Genomic DNA, 21,540 nt, shown 5'->3' with positions numbered 1-21,540 from the left:
ATTATTTAAATGGAGCGAGTCTACAGAATGCTGCAGTGAGAGAGATCTGAATGATCGTACACAAAGCACAAAAAGTTAGCGTGCTGGTGCAGCAAGTAAATGGAATGTTGGCATTAATTGCAAGGGGGATGGAGTATAAAAGTGGCGGTGTCTTGCTACTGTTGTACAGGGCATTGATAAGACCATTCCTAGAGTACTGCATATAGCTTTGGTCTCCTTATTTAAGGAGGGATTTACTTGCTTTGGAGGCAGTTCAGAAAAAGTTCACTAGGTTAATTTTTGGGATGAAGGAAGGGATTATTTTATGAGGAAAGGTTGGGCCTATATTCATTGGAGTTCAGAAGAATGAGAGGTGAGTTTATTGAAACACATGAGATTCTGAGGGGGCTTGACAGGGTAGATGCTGAGAGGATGTTTCCCCTCATCGGGGGGGATCTAGTACTGGGGAGAATATTTTAAGAATAAGGAGCTACCCATTTAAGGCAAAGATGAGGAAGAATTTCTTCTCTCAGAGGACCATGAATCTTTGCAATTCTGTACCCCAGAGAGCAGTGGAATACATTCATGGTTGAGATAGACAGATTTTTGAATTACAAGGAAATCAAGGATTATGGGGAACAGGCAGGAAAATGGAGTTGAAGCCAAGATCAGATCAGCCATGATATTGAATGGCAGAACAGGCTCAAGGGCCAGTATGGCCTACTCCTGCTCCTATTCCTAGGTTTTTATGAAGCCAAAGCCAGAGAGATCAGAATGGGAAATAAAATGACGGGAACTTAAGGGCTGGGTCATGCCTGGGGACTGAACAGAGGTGTTCCACAAAATGATCACCCCAATCTGCATTTAGTTACTCCAAATTAGAGGGGACAACAATGTAAGCAACAAATGCAATATAATAAAGTGAAGGCAATACAAGTAAATTGGAAGGTGTGTAAGGGTCCTGGACAGTAGGAAGAGAAGAGGTAAAAGGGCAGGTGTTGCATCTCCTATGCTTGCATGGGAAGGGTAGTGGGTATTGGGGATGATATAGGAATGGACTAATCCCTTCAGAATGCTGAAAGGAAAGGGGAAGATGCATTTTGTGGTGGCATCTTACTGGAGGTAGCGGAAATGAAGGATAACCTGTTGAATACGAAGGCTGGTAGGGTGGAAGATGAGGATAAGGGTAAGGCAGGTGGCATCATCAGAACAGACATGACAGAGCTGCGGAAACTGGGCACATAGAATAGATGCTTATGGAAGCAGGTGGGAGGAAATGTAATCAAGGCGGCTGTGAGGCTTAGTGGGCTTATAGTGGATATTCATTACTAGCCTATTTGAAGAAGTGGCGACAGAGGGAAGAAAAGAGTTAGAGATGGATCATATGAAGGAGATGGAAAGGCAAATTGAAAGCGAAGTTTATGAAATTTTCCAATTTAATTCACCTTCCCACTCTCAGTCTGACCTCTCTGATGTTGCTTCTCACAGAGTTCGAATGAAGCTCAATGTAAGCTTGACAAACAGCGCCTTTGATTATGGCGCTTCACTGGCATCTGGACTCAAAGTTGAGTTAAAAAATTTCAGATCATATTCTCTGACCCAATTTTTTTGCATGGCAGCTTTTGCTGATGATTTTGCTATTCCCATTTACTTATTCTTTTTGTTTCTTGTCCCATTACCATCTCCTTTTGCCATGTACCATCATCCCTTGTGTTAATTAATCCCTCTTCCCTTCCACCTTATCACAGACCTTCGCTTTTGTTTTTTCCCTGTACTTGCTAAAACCTGCTACATCTCTAACTCTTCATCATTCTGACAAGCGGCCATCCACTTGAAACCGTTAACTCTTTTTATCTCTCTCCACATTTGAGAGTACGTTGTTGACGTGCTGGTGGATGGTTAGTTTGGCTGCTACAGAAAATAACTATATTCTCATTGCCAAGGTCATCAGTATAACACCATCATTAAATCACCATAACCTTTAATATAGCACATTGTTTATGGCTTACCCCCTAATAGAGGAATGTTTCAACTTTAGCACATCCCTCCAGGGGTTATAAAGTACCAGTTGTAAAATTTTAATACCCGAATAAACATCTTTAAAATGTTGACCTGTTTCAAAAGTTGTGATGATGCTGCTACTGCTCATCCCTTTTCGCCCTCTTTCTGCTTCAAGGAAATTATTTTTAAACCATGCTTTTTAACCTATAACAAACAAGTCTTGAGAAGCATTTCTTTCATGTTGAAGAACATCAATGGAAACAACTGTCATTTTAACTTTTAACCATCAATCAGCATTGAGTCGTTAAACTGACTTTATAATAAATGGTTTCACTTTTATGAGGAACCAAGGGGTGAAAACTGCTGCTATTTGAATGTAAACAACCATTTTCTTTCCCAGTGATTTTTGTATCTGTCCAGACAGATGGATGCCAGACCGATCTAATATCCTGGGCTGAGACTTTTTTCCTTTAATTCTGAAAAGGAGAGTGAGGAGAAAATGAGTATTTTTTCTGCCTTTGTTTCTTTGATGGACTGCAGATGACTTGGTAGAGATATTTTACAAAGGTAAATCTGACTTTACTTAAATGTAGTAGACACAGCAGGGATTTTTGGTGTCAACCCTGCAAAGTCCTCCTCACTAAGATCTGGGGATTGATGCCAAAAAATTGGGAGAACTGTACTACAGACTAGTCAAGCAAAATAACTTTCTAGAGTAATACTCGTGGGATCATACCTATCAGCCAATATCCCAGACTTCTTCAACACCATCCCTGGATACATCCTGACTTACCGGCGGGGCAGATCCACCATGCTGTTGTTGCTGCTGCTTGTAGCTACTCCTGCTAGGAGATCAGCTGTCATGGTATGTCACGCTCATCTTGTTCCATCCCCACACATCCACTATAGCTCTGCAAACACTCTGTGACGTCCATCATCCAACTACGCCCATGTCGAACCCTCTTTCTGGAGATAAACCCTCCACTTTATCCTCTAGAAGAAATCTCTGTAGCCCTTCAGCTCTCATCAAATGGCTGAAATACTGACATTTTCTTTTCTGGATGTCACTTTTTAGACTTCTTTTTGCTCTTGCAAATTCAAGCACCTCTTCATTTGTCTCATGGTCTGGAGATGGAATTTTAAGCATACGTCTTAGCATCCATGTTTCAAAGGCCTCTACTTTCTTCCACAGACTTTTACTTATTGTCCAGGTTTCTGAGGCATGCAGGAAGGTGGATAGAATGTAGTATCTTATGAGTTTATCCGTGTTACAAGTTTGTGTTTTTTTGTTAACACAGCCTTTTTATTCACAATATTATTTCTGGCTATCTCTATCCTTCTTCTGACTTTGGCATTCCATCTACAACTTCTGTTATCATTTGCCCTAAATTTACAAACTTAACTACTTGTTCCAGTGTGACAGCATCCAATTCAATCTTCACTCTAGTTTCTTCTAACTATTCTTTCTATTCCTTCTAACTACTATTGTTTTTGTCTTCTTAGTGTTCATACTCAATCTATATTCTAAACTTCTAGATTTTACTTATCCACAATATTTTGTAGGGCCTCTTCTGATTCTGCAAGTTGCACTGTGTCATCATGTACCACTAGTTTGTTCTGTTCTTGCCTCCAATTTTTACCCCTAGAAGTACATCTAATTCTCTGTATATTTGTTCTTAGTACAGATTGAATAATTTTGTGACTGTACATAGACTTATCGTATTTCTCTCTTCACTTAAAACATATCTGATTGTCTATCTTCTAGCCTGATGCGTGCTATTTGATCCCAATATGGGCTCCAGATAATTCTCACAGCTTTACTGTTAATGTCACAATTCAGCAACACTTCTGTTAGCTTTGGGTGATACACACGATCGAACGCTTTTTCATAATCTGTGAAGCACATGTAAAATGTTTACTTCTAGATGTTTATCGAAGGTTGTTCTTAGGTTAAATATTCCCTTATCTTGTTCCTGCTCCAGGTCTAAATCCAGACTGCGTTTCACCAATCCCTGCTTCAAATATGTTGTTTTTTCCTCTATTACGATGATTGCACTCCATTGCTTTAGGTTTCTTAGGTAACTTAACGAATGTTGAATGTCTCAAGCTACTTGAAATGTATCCTTTGGTATGTATTTGATCACAAATTTCTGGTATCACTTCTAATTCTGTTTCTTCAAGGGCTTTTAGATATACTGTTGTTACAACATCTATGCCAGGAGCTTTTCCTGTACTCATCAATTTCAAAGCATTCTTTACCTCTGATATCATGTTTGCTTCGTCATTTGCCTCTATATCTTGACGACTCCCTTGATTTGGATCATCGTACAATTCACTTGTATATTCTGTCCATCTTTTTTGCTACTGCATCCCTTTCAAATAATATTTTACCAGTTTTGTCTTTCCTACACCCAATATCTGATTTTATCTCTTGCTGTCTGTCTGTCAAAAATTTCACCTTCTGCTGCATTATTCTCATTTTGTGATCTCTTTCCAGCTCCAGTACTTCATCACACATCCCATTATACAATTTCTTTTTAGCCTGCCTACATGTTTTCTTAATTTTCTTTTCAATTTCATCATACTCAGGTATGTTTCTTTTTTTTCCCTTTCCTATCATCATTGCTAGTTTCTCATCTGTCATCCACTCCTTGTCTGTTTTCCTTTTCCTTTACTGCATATTGTGCACTCTCATGTTTTTCCATTTGACCCACCACAGGTGGTGCAAATGGCATACAGTTAGATGGGAGTAGCCCTGGGAGCCCTCAACATGAACTGCAGACCCCATGAGGTCAAACATGGGACAGGAAAGCTCCTGCTCTTTACCACCTACTGCCCTCCCTTAGTTGCTTAATATGTGCTCCTCCATGTTAAACACCACTTGAAGGAAGCACTGAGAGTAGCAAGGGGTCAGGAAATGCTAGCTGGGGGACTTCAATGTCCATGACCAAGACTGTCTACCACTACTTGCCTTTAGAAGTTACTGTGGATTCTGTTTTCATCACTATATCTAGTAGGACATTCTAAATCCAAGCAACCTAGGCCATTCAAATTGTCCTAATTTGCCCCAGGCAACAGTGAGCCTAAAGTAATTAATTACACTGACTAACTTTGAATAGTTGTTAAATCATGGGGGTCTTCAGGAGGCCCAAACTAAACTCAGAGTAAGTCCGACCAAGTCTTTCGGGATATTCTTGGCAAAGTTCCCAGGAAAATTTGGAAACAGCTCGAAGCATGTCCCTAAGCTGCCTTTGCAATGCTGCGGACATGGACCTATTCCACTGGGGTACAAATTTCTCAGTGCAGGTTTAATGGGTTGGAATCCCAGTGGACCTGGTTTCCACTTCAAATTGTAGTTTTCTTCTGGAATTGCACTCGATTCCAAAATCCACTGCAGGTCACGGATTTCATAGCTTCAGATCTTTTAATTTTGGAGGGACTTAAGGGGGAATGTGCAGTACAAGTCGGCCTTAATTCCAATAACATTTATAATAATTGCGTGATGCATTTGCAGTTCTGCCATCCATTTTACCGTCTTAGTAACTACCTACACCAGAATTGATGCTAGTGAACAAATCACTAGGCCACTGCGGACAGGACTTTTTAAAAATCTAAACCAATGAAGTGGCAAGAAATGCTAGAGCATTTTGTACATTTATGTTTTTATACGTCTGTTTTTAATTTGACTTGTTGCTGTTGGAACTGTTCTTAAGCCAGGCAATTGAAATGAATAAAATGTTGTGGGAAACTTTTTATTTAGTACAATTGACAATACCAAGACAAAAACTGACAGTATATTTGTCCACTGATATCCATGTACCATTATAATATTTACACAGTGTATTTATAGGGTATAAAATTGATTTACTTGGCAGAATGTTATTACTAGTTTATCCAAAGGTCACTTTTAATGTTCTTGCAATTAGTTCTTATGAGAAATAAATGATAGAAGTTTTATTCTTTTGCTTTCTCATGTAAGTTTGTTCAGGGCCAGAGAACAGGGCATACAATGTGTATTTTTTTCATCACTTAAGTTTGATAGCACAGCAATCTGATGAACAGATGTCAAAACATTCTGTGTACAGTTCATAAATTTTAAGGAACATTGTTTGATAACTATAAACATATGCCAAACGACAGATTATGTTTCCAAATTTGTCACCACTGAAAATGTGGAGTCAAAATAATTGCTGGTTATTTTAGAATGGACCGACCAAATAGTTGATATTCAAGCACTATGGATTTTTTCTATGATTTTTCTGCCAATTTTTTCCTCCCTCCTCCTCCTCGAAGTAGTGATTTCGAAGATGTTGGTCACCCTCTAATACTTTGTCCAATCAGTCATTTTTCATGTACGACTGTTGGCGAGTGTCAACAGACTATTGAGATGTTGAAGATATTGCAGCCAACCCTGATGCTGCCTTCACCCAGCTTCCACACATGTGCATTTCTAACCAGGATTGTTGGCCATTGAGCCTGGGTGATTTTCCTTTCCCCCACCAAGATCACTGAGGTTACTTGTAGTATCCATATTGGCATAAAATCTGCACAAACACAGAACCAAACCTGGATGTTTCCCATTTTGTAGGGTCAAATAGTCACTGCCTTAACCAGCTTAAATTTGGAGGAACCAAAGCAATGTGGGCTTAACAATTTTTCAAAATGTTAGGCTTAGTGAGAGAGAAATTTCTTCAAATTCCAATTCGAGTCTTTATTCCTAGAACTTTTGTTTAAACTGTATACTGTTATACTGGGAAGTTTCAATCTTTGATATTGGTTATGTGAATAGGCAGATGCAACGTACAAAGTCCGAACTGACCTAAAGTTGCAGTTCAAAACAAAAGGCATGTTGATCCAAATTGGCCCAATCTGAATCACTTCACAGGAATAAACCTTTGGCTCTACACTTTGTATGTCATTTTTCACCACTGGAAGTCTTTTACAGAAAGCTTTTTGGATGCAAGTAAGTTTGTTTGTATGAAAAATGTTTCAGTTTATTAGGGCTAAAACTGCACAGGCACTGCATTTGAATACAAAGAAAACCAAGTATGGGTTTGGGTGTGGGTAAGGCAGAGTGAACAACTAGAGCTCTTCCACAATTCGTCGTTTATGATTTATTTATGCACAGTAAGCATTATATGTTTATTACAAATGCAGGGATACACCATGTGCACTATTAACAGTTTCTCCTATGGACATTTTATTTTAAGAGGTCAGCAATCTTGTTCTCAGCAAGACCATAGATTGAGTAGAACTTGCATTTAAAAGAAAATACTCATTGCATATGTTAATTTTGCTTTATTATTGGTAAAGCAAAATATTTGTGATTGAAAAGATCAAATATGTAATTTAAACAAGTCCATTAAAAGTAATACTACTATAATTTGAAACTTCCATTTTAATATGCCCAATTTGCTAGAGTTAAAACTACTGAACTAATAGCATGAAACCTTCATTTATTGTTAAGCAAATACATTTTTTTAAATGCTCGTTAACAAATATGGTCAGCCAGTAGCTATTTTTCATTGAAATTAATGAAATAATTCATTGAGAAGCCTCCAAAGAGTAGCAACTAATCAAATATGAATTCATCATTTTAAAAATGGTTTAAGAATTACTATTTCTGCATCATGACAAAGCTAGGCTTTTGTTTAGTTGTAGTTTATCTAAATGTGATCAGTGTTGGCCTTCTTGGAAACTGGTCCTTACATTTCACTCCTTAATGTTTCCTTGAATAAAGAAAATCAAGTTCAAAAGGAAGTATCATTTTACTTATGGTTGCTTGAGTTTACATTAACGTAAAACCATTATGACCTACTTTGCAGAAGTTGTAGTTTAATATTTCAGATATTGCGGTACATTATAGAATCCTTCCAAGGACTAGTGCTGAAGAGACGTAATTGTTTCCAGATGCAGAAATATTTGGCTTGGATGTGAGACAAGTTTGCACTACTTTCCAGTGTGCTTTAACTTCTTGGGTTAGGAATACAACTGCTATTGATGTATTAGAAAGTGTACCCTGAAGACTCCTTAGCAGGTTATAAGGTACATTTTCTGATGGGAAGGGGCAAAACAATTAAACTGGATAGCTTAGGTTTATGTTGTATGCAGTGACATTTCCCCTGCTTACACAGCTTCTGTTGGTTGGGAAGCAAATTCAAAATATTGGTCTGAAATATATACTTGCATTAGAGGTTTGTTTTAGATTTTTTGTCCTTTGACAAAGTAATAAGAGCCCTTTTTTCCCTACATATCATGCTTTCGTGCAACTACCTTCAGTCTTCTTGCCCCTAAGCTCTAGAATTTCCTCTCTCAACAACTCCATCTCTGCATCCCTCTCCACCTTTAAGATCCTCCAAAAAACCTATCTCTGACCAATCACCTTTCCTAGTACCTACTCCTTTGGCTTTCTGTTAATTTTTGCCTAATTACAATCCTGTGAAGTGTGTGAGACATTTTTCTTTGTTAAGCGTGTTATATAAATACAAATTGTTGTTCCTCTTAGGGTGTGACAGTTACTCTGTTTTTTCCAACTGTATATTGGGTGGGACAATGTTTCATAGTTTCCTTTCCCCCCACCAGTGCCAGCTGATGGCTGGGCCCAATCCTCCACCACCATTCTCCAAACGGAGTGCAGTTTACTAACTGAGTGAAGACTTGGGGCAGAATTTTACAGGCCCGTTTCAGCGGGAACGGGGCTGTAAAATGCGGCAAACCATTATAAACCCCACTGACTTCAGCGGGAACATAAAATCCCACTGCCGTAAAATTCTGCCCTTTGAGTTTGATGAGTATCTGGTAAGTGGGTAAGTTCCGTTCTATCCCTCAGGTTTAAAATAGTACAAAATTTGTTGGTAAAGTTAATAAAATATATAAGAAAGCAACAATAGGCGATTAACATAATTAAGTAATTATTTAAAACACATAAAGGATGACAGGACAAGTGATGTGTCAAGGCTGCAGCATGTGGGAGCTCCTGGATAACATTGTAATCCAGAGCAAATACTGCAGGAAGCGTTTGCAGCTTGAGGAACTTCAACTCAGAGTAATTGAGATGGAGGCTGAGCTGTAGACACTGCGACATGTCAAGGCAGGGGAAAGTTACCTGGATGCTTTATACCAGGAGGCAGTCACACCACTTAGGTTAGGGTCTTCTGTTTTGGTCAGTGGCCAGGGACAAGAGGGTGTGACTGTTAGTGAGGCAGGTAAGGGGACCCAGAGGGCAGGAGTGTGAGTCTCTGCAATTGTCCAACAGGCTTGAGGTCCTCTCAGCTTGTTTAGATGAGAGTGGGGACCGCAGGGTGGATGAGCAAACTGACCATGGCACCGTGGTGCAGGAAGCTATCCAAGTGAGGGGAACAAAAAGGAATGTAGTGCTAGTAGGGGTCATTATAGTAAGGGGGATTGATATTGTTCTATGTAGCAAAAAGCAAGAGCCCAGGTGGCTTTGTTGCCTGCCTGATGCAAGGGTTTGGGACATCTGCTCAGGGCTGGAGAGGAACTTGCAGTGGGAGGGGGAGGATCCAGTGGTCCAGTCCATGTAGGTACCAACGACATAGGCAGGATGAGGAAGGAGGCTCTGCATAGTCAGTATGACGAGCTAGGCACCAAATTAAGAAGCAGAACCTCAAAGGTAATTTCTGGATTATTACCTGAGCCATGTGTAAATTGGCATAGGACAAATGAGATTAGAGAAATGAATGCATGGATCAAAGACTGGTGTGGGAGAAGTGGGTTCCGGTTTGTGAGGCACTGGCAGCAGTATTAGGGAAAGTGGGATCAGTACTGTTGGGACAGTCTACACCTGAACTGTGCTGGGGCTAGTATCCTCGCGAGCCTAGGGAAGCAAAGAGGGTTTTTAAACTGAATAGTGGGGGCAAGGGATCAAATTTGGGAAGATTGTGGTAAACCAAAGAGTAGTGACAAGGCAAGAGAAACAGGTATTAATATGGGAAATGATAAACAGACTATGGCAGGAAGGGACAGAGAGTACAAATCTAAGAGTAAATTAGCAGATAAGGCTAGACACTACAAAATAATAAAAGGACAAAACTAAAGGCTCTGTATCTAAATGCATATAGCATTCAAAACAAAACAGATAAACTGATAGTGCAAATAGAAATAATTAAGTACCGTCTGATAGCCATTACAGAGACATGGTTACAGGATGACATAGATTGGGACATAAATATTGAAGGGTACGTGACATTTAGGAAGGACAGGAAGTTAGGAAAAGGTGGAGGGGTGGCTCTGTTAATTAATGATGGTATTAACACATTAGAGAGGGATGACCTAAGTTCAGGAAACCAGGATGTAGGAGTGGTTTGGGTTGAGATGAGGAATAATAAAGGCAAGAAGTTACTTGTGGGAGTGCTGTACAGGCCCCCTAATTGTAACTACACAGTAGAACAGAGTATAAAAGAAGGAATAATGGGAACTTGCCAGAAAGGTACAGGAGTAATCTTGGGAGATTTTAATCTACATATAGACTGGAAAAATCAGATGGGCAAAGGTAGCGTAGATGAAGAGTTCATAGAATATTTTCGGGATAGTTTCTTAGAACAACATGTTCTGGAGCCAACCAGAGAGCAGGCTATACTAGTCCTGGTATTGTGCAACAAGATGGGATTAATTGATAACCTCCTAGTGAAGGCACCTCTAGGTAGCAACGATCATAATAAGATTGAATATTACATTCATTTTGAGGGAGAAATGAGTGCAATCAAGACTAGTATTTTAAACTTAAATAAGGCCAATTATATGGGCATGAAAAAAGAGCTAGCTAAAATGAACTGGCAAATGAGATTAAGGGATATATCAATAGATCAGTGGCAGACAATTAAAGGGATATTTCAGAATGCACAGAATATATGCATTCCAATGAGAAAGAAAAGTTCCAGGGGGAGGGCCCACCATCCGTGGTTAACAAAAGAAGTTAAAGACAGTATCAAACTTGAAGAAAAAGCGTATAATTGTACAAAGATGAGTGGAGGGTTAGAAGATTGGAAAGAATAGCAAAGAATGACAAAAAGATTAAGTAGGAGGGAAAAATTAAAGTATGAGAGGAAGCTAGCTAGTAATATAAAGATGGATGGCAAGAGTTTCTATAGATATTTAAATTAGAAAAAGAGTTAACAAACTGAACGTTGGTCCTATGGGGTAACATATTGGCAAGAAGAGAAGATTGGCTAGCTAACAGGAAGCAGAGAATTGGCATAAATGGGTCTTTTTCTGGTTGGCAGGATGTGACAAGTGGTGCCACATGGGTCAGTGCTGGGGCCTCAACTTTTTACAATTTATATAAATGATTTGGATGACGGGACCGAAGGAATGGTTGCTAAATTTGCTGATGACACAAAGATAGGTAGGAAAGTAAATTGTGAAGAGGACGTAAGTCGGCTACAAAGTGACATAGATAGGTTAAGTGAGTGGGCAAGGATCTGGCAAATGGGATATAATGTAGGCAAATGTGAAATCACTCATTTTGGCAGGAAGAATAAAAAGGAAACTTATCTAAATGGTGAGAGATTGCAGAGCTCTGAGATTCAGAGGGATCTGGGTGTCCTAGTGCGTGAATCACAAAAGGTTAGGATGCAAGTACAACCGGTAATTAGGAAAGTTAATAGAATGTTATCATTTATCGTGAGTGGAATTGACTACAAAAGTAGGGAGGTTATGCTTCAGTTGGACAGGGCATTGGTGAGATCACATCTGGAGTATTGTGTACATTACTGGTCTCCTCACTTAAAGGAAGATGTAAATGCATTAGAAGCAGTTCAGAGAAGATATACTGGACTAACACCAGGAATGGGCGGGTGTCTTATGAGGAAAGGCTGGACAGGCTAGGCTTCTATCCACCGGAATTTAAAAGAGTAAGAGGCAATTTAATTGAAACCTTTAAGATCCTGAGGGGTCTTGACAGGGCAGATGTGGAGAGGATGTTGCCTCTTGTGGGAGAATCTAGAACCAGGGGTCACTGATTAAAAATAAGGGTCGCTCCTTTAAGACAGATGAGGAGAAATTTTTTCTCTCAGAGGGTTGAGAGTCTTTGGAACTCTCTTCCTCAAAAGATGGTGGAAAAGAGTCTTCAAATGTTTTTAAGGCAGAGCTAGAAAGATTCTTGATTAACGAGGGGGTGAAAGGTTATCAGAGGTAGGCAGGAATGTGGCGTTGAGGTTACATTCAAATCAGCCATGATCTGATTGAAAGGCGGAGCAGGCTCGAGGGGCCGAATGGCCTACTCCTGCTCCTAATTCGTATGTTCTCTTCACCAACCTCCTGTCTGAAACTATTCCACACTTAGACACTGCAACAACCTCCTTCCAATGCTCCACAATTGTGATCATTTGTTGCTGTATTCAGCAAAAAAAGCATGATTTATTATCTTAACGTCAAGTACTGTGAAATCGGGATGCTACTTTAGGGGCAGAGTAGGTGAGCTATGTCTAACCTTAGAATAGAAATATTTTTCTGGTGTAGTATTTAAAATTGGGTAAGGGAGTGGAAGAAGCCCAGCCTCAAAAAATGCAGCCCCCTACTGCACTAATGTAACATACCCATTTCCAAAACGTAGCACCTTTGTTGCTTTCATGAATGAGGAAATTTAATTAATATTATTGATTAGAAAAACGGAACAATGTATTACTAGATTGTTCCAGCCTGTTCTCAATGAAGAAACACTATGAAATAAATACTGGAAATCTGATTATACTTGTATAATGGATGTACTATTGAAATTTAACAAGTTGTTTGGATTTAAAAAGGAGTTTGCATTTTTAATGTGCCTGTCTCAACTTCAGGACATCTGAAAGTGCTATACAGCCAACGAAGCCTTTTTGAAATATTGTCACAGCCAAGGAAACATGGCAACCAGATTACGCACGGCAAGGTTCACAAACTGCAATGAAATAAATGAGCAGATCATCAGTCTTAGGTGTTGGATAAGGGATTGATATTGGCCAGGACACTGGTAGAACTCCACTGCTCCTTAAAATGTGGTGTGGGATCTTTTGAGTCCATCTGGGCCTCAGTTTAATGTCTCATCTGAAAGATGCACGTTCGACAGTGCAGCACTTAGCCCTGCACATTACTGCCAGCCTAAGTTTGGAATGGGATTTGTAGCCATGATCTACCTGCTACAACGCTGTTATTGAGCTAAGGCTGTGTATTGAAGAAAAGAAATCCTCACTCTGGTGGTCTTTTGCTAATAGGCATACCTCTGATCTGTATTCACGCTTAAATTAGTTCCTGGTTCTCAGGGCTTGGTGCCATATAGCAGTTTTACAGCATTAATTGTGCTTGTACTATATTTACTAATTGTATACTGGTTAAGATAGTGATTCTTGTTTTGTTTTCCCAGTGTTGCCTGACTGCCCCACCTCCATACTCCCAGACCACCTTTCCCAATTTTCTCACTTATTGACAGCCCACTCCAATTATCAATACCCCAAGGATCTCTCTCTCTCCTCTAGTGCTCTAGTCCATCTCTTCCCAAAATGTTTCAAGAACTGGAACCTCTCCTTTCGTTACGGCTCCAGAGGAACCCCTCTCCCACTTTTCCCAAATGCCTGTACTTAAAATCTTACAGCTTTCCAAACTCATCAATGTCAGCTGAGAAGGTGCAACGGGTATCAAGGTACAACTCACAGCATGCATCTATGCCTGCAACTGCCCAAATTTTTTTATTGTTTGTAATACAGATTATTAAAAAAACACGCTAAGCATTTAGCATGCAAACCCTGTCCACACAGTTACTCTCTGTATGCTGCAATATTACTGAGACGAAAATACACAAGAGTACTAGTTTTAGAAGCATTGAAAGAAGCTGCAATTACTACATTTTTTTGCATAAAATATCAAAAACAAAGTAAAGCATGAAAACTCACCAAGGCCCCTTAGGTAACACCTTCCAAACCCACGACCACTACTATCTAGAAGGACAAGGGCAACAGACACATGGGAACACCACCACCTGGAAGTTCCTCTCCAAGCCATTCTCCGTCCTGGCTATTGCCGTTCCTTCACTGTCGCTGGGTCAAAATCCTAGAACTCCCTAACAACACTGTGGGTGAACCTACACCACATGGACTGCAGTGATTCAAAGGCAGCTCACCACCACCTTCTGATGGGCAATAAATGCTGGCCTAGCCAGCGATGCCCACATCTTGTAAATTAATAAAATAAACTTCACCTATTTAAAAGGTATGTTCAAAGGCAAGATTGATTTATAGACTAGCCTGGAGTTTACTAGGTTGCATTGGTATTTCCAGTGCAATTTGCCCAAAATCAGCCAAACCTGTGCAAGAGATCAGGGATTTCAAGTGCAAGTTGCACCCAGGGCAAATCAAGATTTTTTTTGAGAAAATTTAAAAGCTATCATGCTGGGAACAGTCCACACCATCGAGTTTCAGCTAATTTTTTTTTTTATTTGTGGGATGTGGCTAGGCCAGCATTTATTGCCCATCCCTAATTTCCCTTGAGAAGTTGGTGGTGAGCAGTCTTCCTGAACTACTGCAGTCCCATAGACAGATGGGATCTATCCCATAGATAGACCCACAGTGCGGTTAGGGAGGGAGTTCCAGTATTTTGATCCAGCGACAGTAAAGGAATGGCGATACATTTCCAAGTCAGGATGATGAATGGCTCTATGCAGACATTAAATCTTTTTTAAGGTGCGAGGACACTAATAGGCAATTTTTGAAAGTTTTAAATATTCAATATTTAATTTACTAAGGATCTAATTACCGCACTCCAATAAAACTAGGAAGTAGTTATGTATAGTTTTTATCTAAGTATTTTCAGTTATTTAAAACCAAGTTACTCACAGCTGGTGGCCTAGATTAAAATGCTTTTTTTTGGGATAAGACTATACTGGGTTACCTCTCTTAAATATTCCTTTCTAAAACACTGTGCAATTGCACTAGTTCATGGCAGATTTTACATTCGTTGAAATACAAATGAGTTTGCAGGGAAACTTGAGCAAAGAATTCGCTTTGCAAAAATAAAGCAATTTTAAGTGCAATTTGCTCAGAGATCACCGATTGCACGTAAAGTGGAAATTATTGGCCATGGTTTCTACTGGCCGATCTCTTGCAACTACAATTAACGAGTACAGCAGGAAAATATGAGTGGAGAGTGTGCTCAGTAAGAATGACTTGGAACGGGTCTTTCTATTTTGTAATGCCTTGTAAATAGATTTTTTATGCACGTCTCAGAATTGAAAAACAAACAAGAAAGCAAAATGATACATAAAGCAGCATGCTCCTGAAGAAATTACAGCATTATTCAAGTTTGGAGGTGTTCCAAATAGAAGTCTTGAACTTAAATGTGCTTATTTAGGCAGAACCTTTGGTAATGCTTCACAAAAGCAGAAACATTTGATAAAGGAAAGTTGAAATTAGTTTGGTCTTTTAAGATTTATATATTGTCCTTTGTTTAAAAACCTACATGTGCAGGAATTTATTTATCTAAATGTGATATGTGAAGGCAGCAATTTAATTTATTTATTGACCTTCTCTGTGTGAAGAAAACATTACTTATTTATTTTCCAGGAACCATTTTTTTTTGTCTTTGGAGAATTCTCTTACAAGCTTCTTCATTGCTGAGGGAGTTGTACACCACTGCCCCATTTTTGCTGTGTAATTGGCTCAGCATTGAAATGCTATGGAAGGCTGTGCTTGTGTACTTTAACTGAAGAGAGTTTTGCCTCTGCTGACCTTGAACTTTCCAGATCAATCTTGAGATCTAAATTCATATTACTTCATATCTATCTGGTCTTAGTAAAACACATGGAACTCAGTTCTTATCTGTACTTACCTGTAATTCTACAATAGGCTGATTATTTGACCAGCCTTGATCCAAACGGACAAAGAGCTGAACTCATAGGTGAGGTAAGAGTGACTGCCCTTGACATCAAGGCAGCATTTGACCAAGTGTGGCATCTAAGAGCCCTGGCAAAACTAGAGTCAATGGAAATTCGGGAAAACTTTCCACTGGTTGGAGTCATACGTAGCTCAAAGGAAGATGGTTGTGGCTGTTGGAAGTCAATCATCTCAGTCCCAGGACTTTATTGCAGGAGTTCCTCAGGGTAGTGTCCTAGGTCCAACCATCTGAAGTTGCTTCATTAATGACCTTCCCTGCATCATAAGCTCAGAGTGGGTTGCTCACTGATGATTGCACAATGTTCAGCACCATTCGGACCTCTTCAAATACTGAAGCAGTCCGTGTCCATATGCAACATTCAGGCTTGGGCTGATAAGTGGCAAGTAACATTTGCACCACACAAGTGCCAAGCAATGACCAGCTCCAAAAAAAGAGAACCGAACCATCTCCCTTGACATTCAATGGCATTACCATCACTGAATCCTCCACTATCAACATCCTGGTTGATACCATTGACCAGAAACTGAACAGGACCAGCCATATAAATACTGTGGCTACAAAAGCAGGTCAGAGGTTGGGAATTCTGTGACAAGTAACCAGCCTTCTGTCTCCCCAAAGCCTGTCCACCATCTACAAGGCACAAGTCAGGAGTGTGATGGAATACTCTCAACTTGCCTGGATGAGTGCAGCTCCAACAACACTCAAGAAGCTCAACACCATCCAGGACAAAGCAGCAAGCCTGATTGGCACTTCATCCACCACAATAAACATTCACTCCCTCCATCCACCACAATAAACATTCACTCCCTCCACCACCAACGCAGTGGCAGCAGTGTGTACCATACACAAGATGCACTGCAGCAACTAAAGGCTCCTTCAACAGAACTCTCCAAACATGTAACCTCTACCACCTAGATGGAGAAGGGCAGCAGATGCATGGGAACACCACCGCCTGCAAGATCTCCTCCAAACCACTCATCATCATGACTTGGAACCATATCACTGTTCCTTCATTGTTGCTGGGCCAAAATCCTGGAACTCCCTTCCTAACAGCACTGTGGGTATACCTACACCGCTTGGATTCAAGAAGGTGACTCACTACCACCTTCTCAGCGGGCAATTAGGAATAGGCAATATTTGTTAGCCTTGCCGGCGATGCCCACATCCCATTAAATTTTTAAAAATTTTTAGCTTTGAATTAAATGATTGGAGCTGTTGCTATTAATAATGGAGTGGATTTACTATCTGGAGAAAGTAAAATCATAAGCAATTTTTTTTTGTTGCTTTTTAGGTGTATAAAATAATGGAAGGGTTGGATTGTGTGCCCACTGATAGATTATTTCAGTTTAACAGACTGGGGAGGACCCAGGGACATGCACTAAATTACACAAAAGGAATAAACCAGAGGCAGTTGGGTAGTTTTCTTATTTTCTGGAATTCATTGCTGGCTGATATGGTGGGTGCTGACTCTCTGAATGCCTTCAAAAAGGAGCTGAACTTGTTCTCAGCTAGTGCAGAGATCACAGTATACAGATATATGAATTCTTAGTCAATGTCATTTCCTTAACTAGTTTAGATTATCTGAAGGCAAAGAAGAATTTTCCAGGCTTTCTGTTTTGTAATTAATGGTCCTGTGTTCTTTTTTTCTTTTTTTGCATCTCCTAGAAGATTACGTGGACAGGAATATTTAGTCATGAAGCTGCAGCCATCACGACTGTGGTGCAGGCTTAATAGACCAGCTGATGTTTTCTTCCCTGTCATTTTCATGTTCTTTTTTGTTTGTAGAACATGTACTTTTTAATTCACTCAATATGGAACATGTAGAAAAGTCCTGTGGCATTGATTACACTTGGTTTTAATTTAATGCTGATGCTGGTTGTATTATGACACACCATCTCAAAACCCAGAACTTTGAAAAGCCCATGTTTATTTAAAAATTTTAAATTTCCAACATGGATTTCTTAAGGGAAAATCGTGTTTAACTAACTTGCTAGAATTTTGAAGAGGTGACAGAGAGGGTTGATGAGGGTGATGATGTTGACGTGGTGTACATGGACTTTCAATGCATTCGATACAGTGCTTGTGAGAAAAGTTTAGCTCATGCAATAAAAGGGACAGTAGCTACGTGGATACAAAATTGGTTGATTAATAGGAAACAGCGAGTTATGGTTGATATTTTTCGGGCTAGAGGAAGGTTTGTAATGGAATTTCCCCAGGGGTCGATATTGGGACCTTTGCTTTTCCTAAATGTTGGTGTACCGGGTAGAATTTCAAAGTTTGCAGATGATACAAAACTTGGAAGCATTGTAAACTGTGAGGAGGACAGTGTAGAACCTCAAAAGGACACAGACAAGTTGGTGGAGTGGGCAGATAGGTGGCAGATGAAGTTCAATGCAGAGAAGTGTGAAGTGATTCATTTTGGTAGGAAGAACATGAAGAGACAATATAAAATAAGAGGTACAACTCTAAAGGGTGTGCAGGAGCAGGGGGACCTGGGTATATATGTGCATAATTCATTAAAGGTGGCAGGAAAGGGTGGGGAGAGAGCTATTAATAAAGCATACAGCTTTATTAATAGCGACATAGAGTACAAGAACAAGGAGGTCATGCTGAACTTGTATAGGGCACTTGTAGAAATCAGCTGGAATATTGTGTACTGTTCTGGGTGTCACATTATAGGAAGGATTTGAACGCATTGGAGAGAGTGCAGAAGAGGTTTACAAAAATGGTTCCAGGGATGAGAAACTTCAGTTATGGAGGTAGATTAGAGAAGTTAGGACTGTTCTTCTTGGAGAGGGGAAGGCAAAGAGGAGATTTGATAGAGGTATTCAAAGTCATAAGGGGGGGCTGGACAGAGTAGATAGGGAGAAACTTTCCCCACTCGTAAAAGGTTCGAGAACAAGAGGGCACTGATTTAAAGTAGTTTGCAGAAGAAGCAAATGTGATGTGAGGAAAAACTTTTTCACACAGCAAGTGGTTCAGGCCTGGAATGCACTGCCTGGAAGTGTGGAGGAGGCAGGCTCAATCGAGGCATTCAGGAGGGCATTATGGCACCAATGAACTTTGCTCTCTTGGGTTATTCGTTTACATCTGTTTGTATCATATCCTTAACAAATCTTCATCTTTGACTTTGCTAGCGATGGAACTTCCTTATGATTACACTTGCAAGGTGAAGCTTATCCTATAGTTGTCTGGACTAGAAATGGGCCTGAATGAGAAGATTCAGTGCTTTTGAAGATTTTGGCTCAATATGTATATGTACACATCAGCAAAGTATGTAACATTTAATATTTAAAACAATAAATAATGAATGAAGATCAATTTGGTTACAGTACTAAAGAGTGCCAAAGAGAAAATAAATAATTAACTTAATTTTCCAGGCATAGAAACAGGATTTTGTGAACCAAAATTTAACTCAGTAAATTGTCATTATGCATGTCATTCCGTGTCCAGATTTTTCTTTCTCTCTTTTCCACCTCACATTAGCCTCTTTTCTCCTCCTAAAACATTGTTTTTCTATTTTTTGATAAAGCGTCTATTCTCTCATTTTTTTTTCACTTCTTTCCAGTTTTTTCAAATTTCTACTCAAACACCTGAACTTCTGAAAGAATGTTCAACAAAATAAACTTTTTTTATTTAAAGGGGAGAATAATTAAATGAAATATGAAGCTCATATCGTTTTTCTCCTCTACCTTGCTTTCTTATCCAAAACCAGATTTTCAATTTGGAGCTAAGAATTCACAATATTCAAATGTTACAGTTAACTTTATAGGTATCCATTTCACTGATTAAAAGAGTTAGAACTATTTCTAATTGCAAGGTATTACTCCACAATTTCATATATGAGACAAATCTGCAGGATATGCACATAAATAGTGAAATTTTAATTTCAAACTAAAAATATGGTAGTCTCCATGTTTTGAAACATAGGGCCAACTCTTCCCTTGGGCTCAGGAAAACCCAACCTGTGCATTTTTGTTGCTTGCAAACTGCACACCCAACCTATGTGTGACTTGACACACCATTTTTGTCTTTTTACCATGGGCTTGGGTTCACATTGCAGTTTGTGAGCCATGAACCACTGTGGGAGGAGCGAGGTGGGTTAGAAGACCCACCTCAGTTCTCCAAAACAGTATCCCAGCTCCTAACAGTGTTTAAAGCCCCCTTAAACATCACCCCTCACCTGTCTCACTCCCACCCACCTCCCATGCCAGCCCATGACCCTTAAGATCACTCATGTCATTCCATGCTATCCCTAAGCACCCATGCACCCTCCATGTCCCCTCAGATCACCCATGCCATCTCTATGCCCCCCATGTGTCCTCCATAACTAATTGCCCATTATGCATCATGTACACTACTCAGATCCCATGCACTATCAATGAAAATGAACCTCTCTAATAAAAGCCTGCATATCACTGATGCTGAAAAAAATGCATTGTCATGTGTAAAATCCATGTCTCATCCTACTATCTTGTGCCAACAAATTAGAAACCACATCAAAGGGACAAAGTGTTTTTACAACTTCTTGAAACTGTCACTCATTCTTAATTGAGCGGAAGATGAACTTTGCTTAAATCCATTAGCGCTTGAAACTCAGTGAAGCATTAATAATGGCCACAGCTGTCCAGGCAATAGACTAATCTCAGGGAAGGTGCTCATTTAATTTTCAAAGCAGAGTGCCTGTCAATCAGTGTAGGGAAGCAGATGATAAGATTTTTTCCAAATGTCAAAACTAGGCTTTTGTTTTAATCAGACAAAGCCATTTAAATCACAGTAGAAAATATGACAGCACAGGCTGACGGGGCATTATGATACATTTTTCACTGCATTATGGTGCTTTTTCCATTGGAATGTACTGCAATGTATGTGAACAGATTAACAAGGGTGGCCAATGTAAGAGTCAACTTATCTTTGAAACATATCCTTGTGATGAATCAGTGCGTAAAAACAAATCTACATTACAATACAGCACCTAATAGTGACATTTGAAGGTGTGAAAATGCTTATATTTACCTTTCAGTATGTTCCAGACACCTCAGCAGGTTTTCCATTTTCTTCATGAACTCTCAAACCTGGCGTGCTTTCAGTGGGCTTCCAAAACCCCTCACCACCAGACGAAAATGGTGTGCAAGAAGAAATCTGATTTTTTTTAAATCCCCGATTTAAATTGGGGAACCCAACCTCAGTGGGCGGGTGTGTGTTTTACACACCAGGTATTCCCAAACCGCAAAACTCCAGAGAAAAATGACACTGGGTTAGAAAAGGGGATGAAAATCAGATTTCCTCCAAAAAAATACTAAGTGTGGCCATTCAGGCATTTAAACCACACCTCTGAACTCTAACAAAAATTCAGCCCATATCTTCTAGAAAAGAACTGTTTCTGAAATACCTACCTGTACTTCTGTGTTTCACTATCCAAGTAGAATTGATTGTACAATGAAAAACCTTCATTCGCTTCCCAGTCTCGCATTTGGATACGAAGGACATAGGTCTTCTGATTGGTTAGTTGATAAGTAAATTCATTTCCCAACCAGTATTCCCCAGCAGGATCACCAAACCCCTATAAAGAAATTACTTTCTCTTAGTGCAATATGTTTTTGAGCATTTGTCATGAATGAATGTTCAACATTTTCAGTGTGTTATTTGGCAATTTCAGAAGCACAAAGAAACTGTAAA

General features: G+C 39.6%; 2 protein-coding genes across 3 annotated transcripts in view; one reads left to right on the top strand and one right to left on the bottom strand.

Annotated features, from left to right (window-relative positions):
* mcph1 (microcephalin 1) overlaps positions 1-21,540 on the top strand; it is a 370,028-nt gene that overhangs the window by 171,736 nt on the left and 176,752 nt on the right. The window lies entirely within an intron of this gene.
* LOC144680669 (angiopoietin-2-like) overlaps positions 1-21,540 on the bottom strand; it is a 105,717-nt gene that overhangs the window by 10,683 nt on the left and 73,494 nt on the right. The window contains exons 7-8 of one of the 2 annotated variants that reach the window (XM_078541907.1): positions 21,258-21,424; positions 2,855-3,105 (exon numbers count right to left, since the gene is read on the bottom strand). In XM_078541907.1, coding sequence (XP_078398033.1) covers positions 3,099-3,105; positions 21,258-21,424 — 174 coding nt within the window. In that variant the 3' untranslated portion in view covers positions 2,855-3,098. Of the gene's footprint in view, positions 1-2,854; positions 3,106-21,257; positions 21,425-21,540 lie in introns of those variants that run through there. The other variant, XM_078541906.1, reaches the window with a different exon arrangement.

The sequence above is a fragment of the Cetorhinus maximus genome, chromosome 5 (assembly GCF_964194155.1).
Source record: "Cetorhinus maximus chromosome 5, sCetMax3.hap1.1, whole genome shotgun sequence".
NCBI lineage: Eukaryota > Metazoa > Chordata > Chondrichthyes > Lamniformes > Cetorhinidae > Cetorhinus > Cetorhinus maximus.
This window is presented reverse-complemented; position numbering and strand designations above follow the sequence as displayed.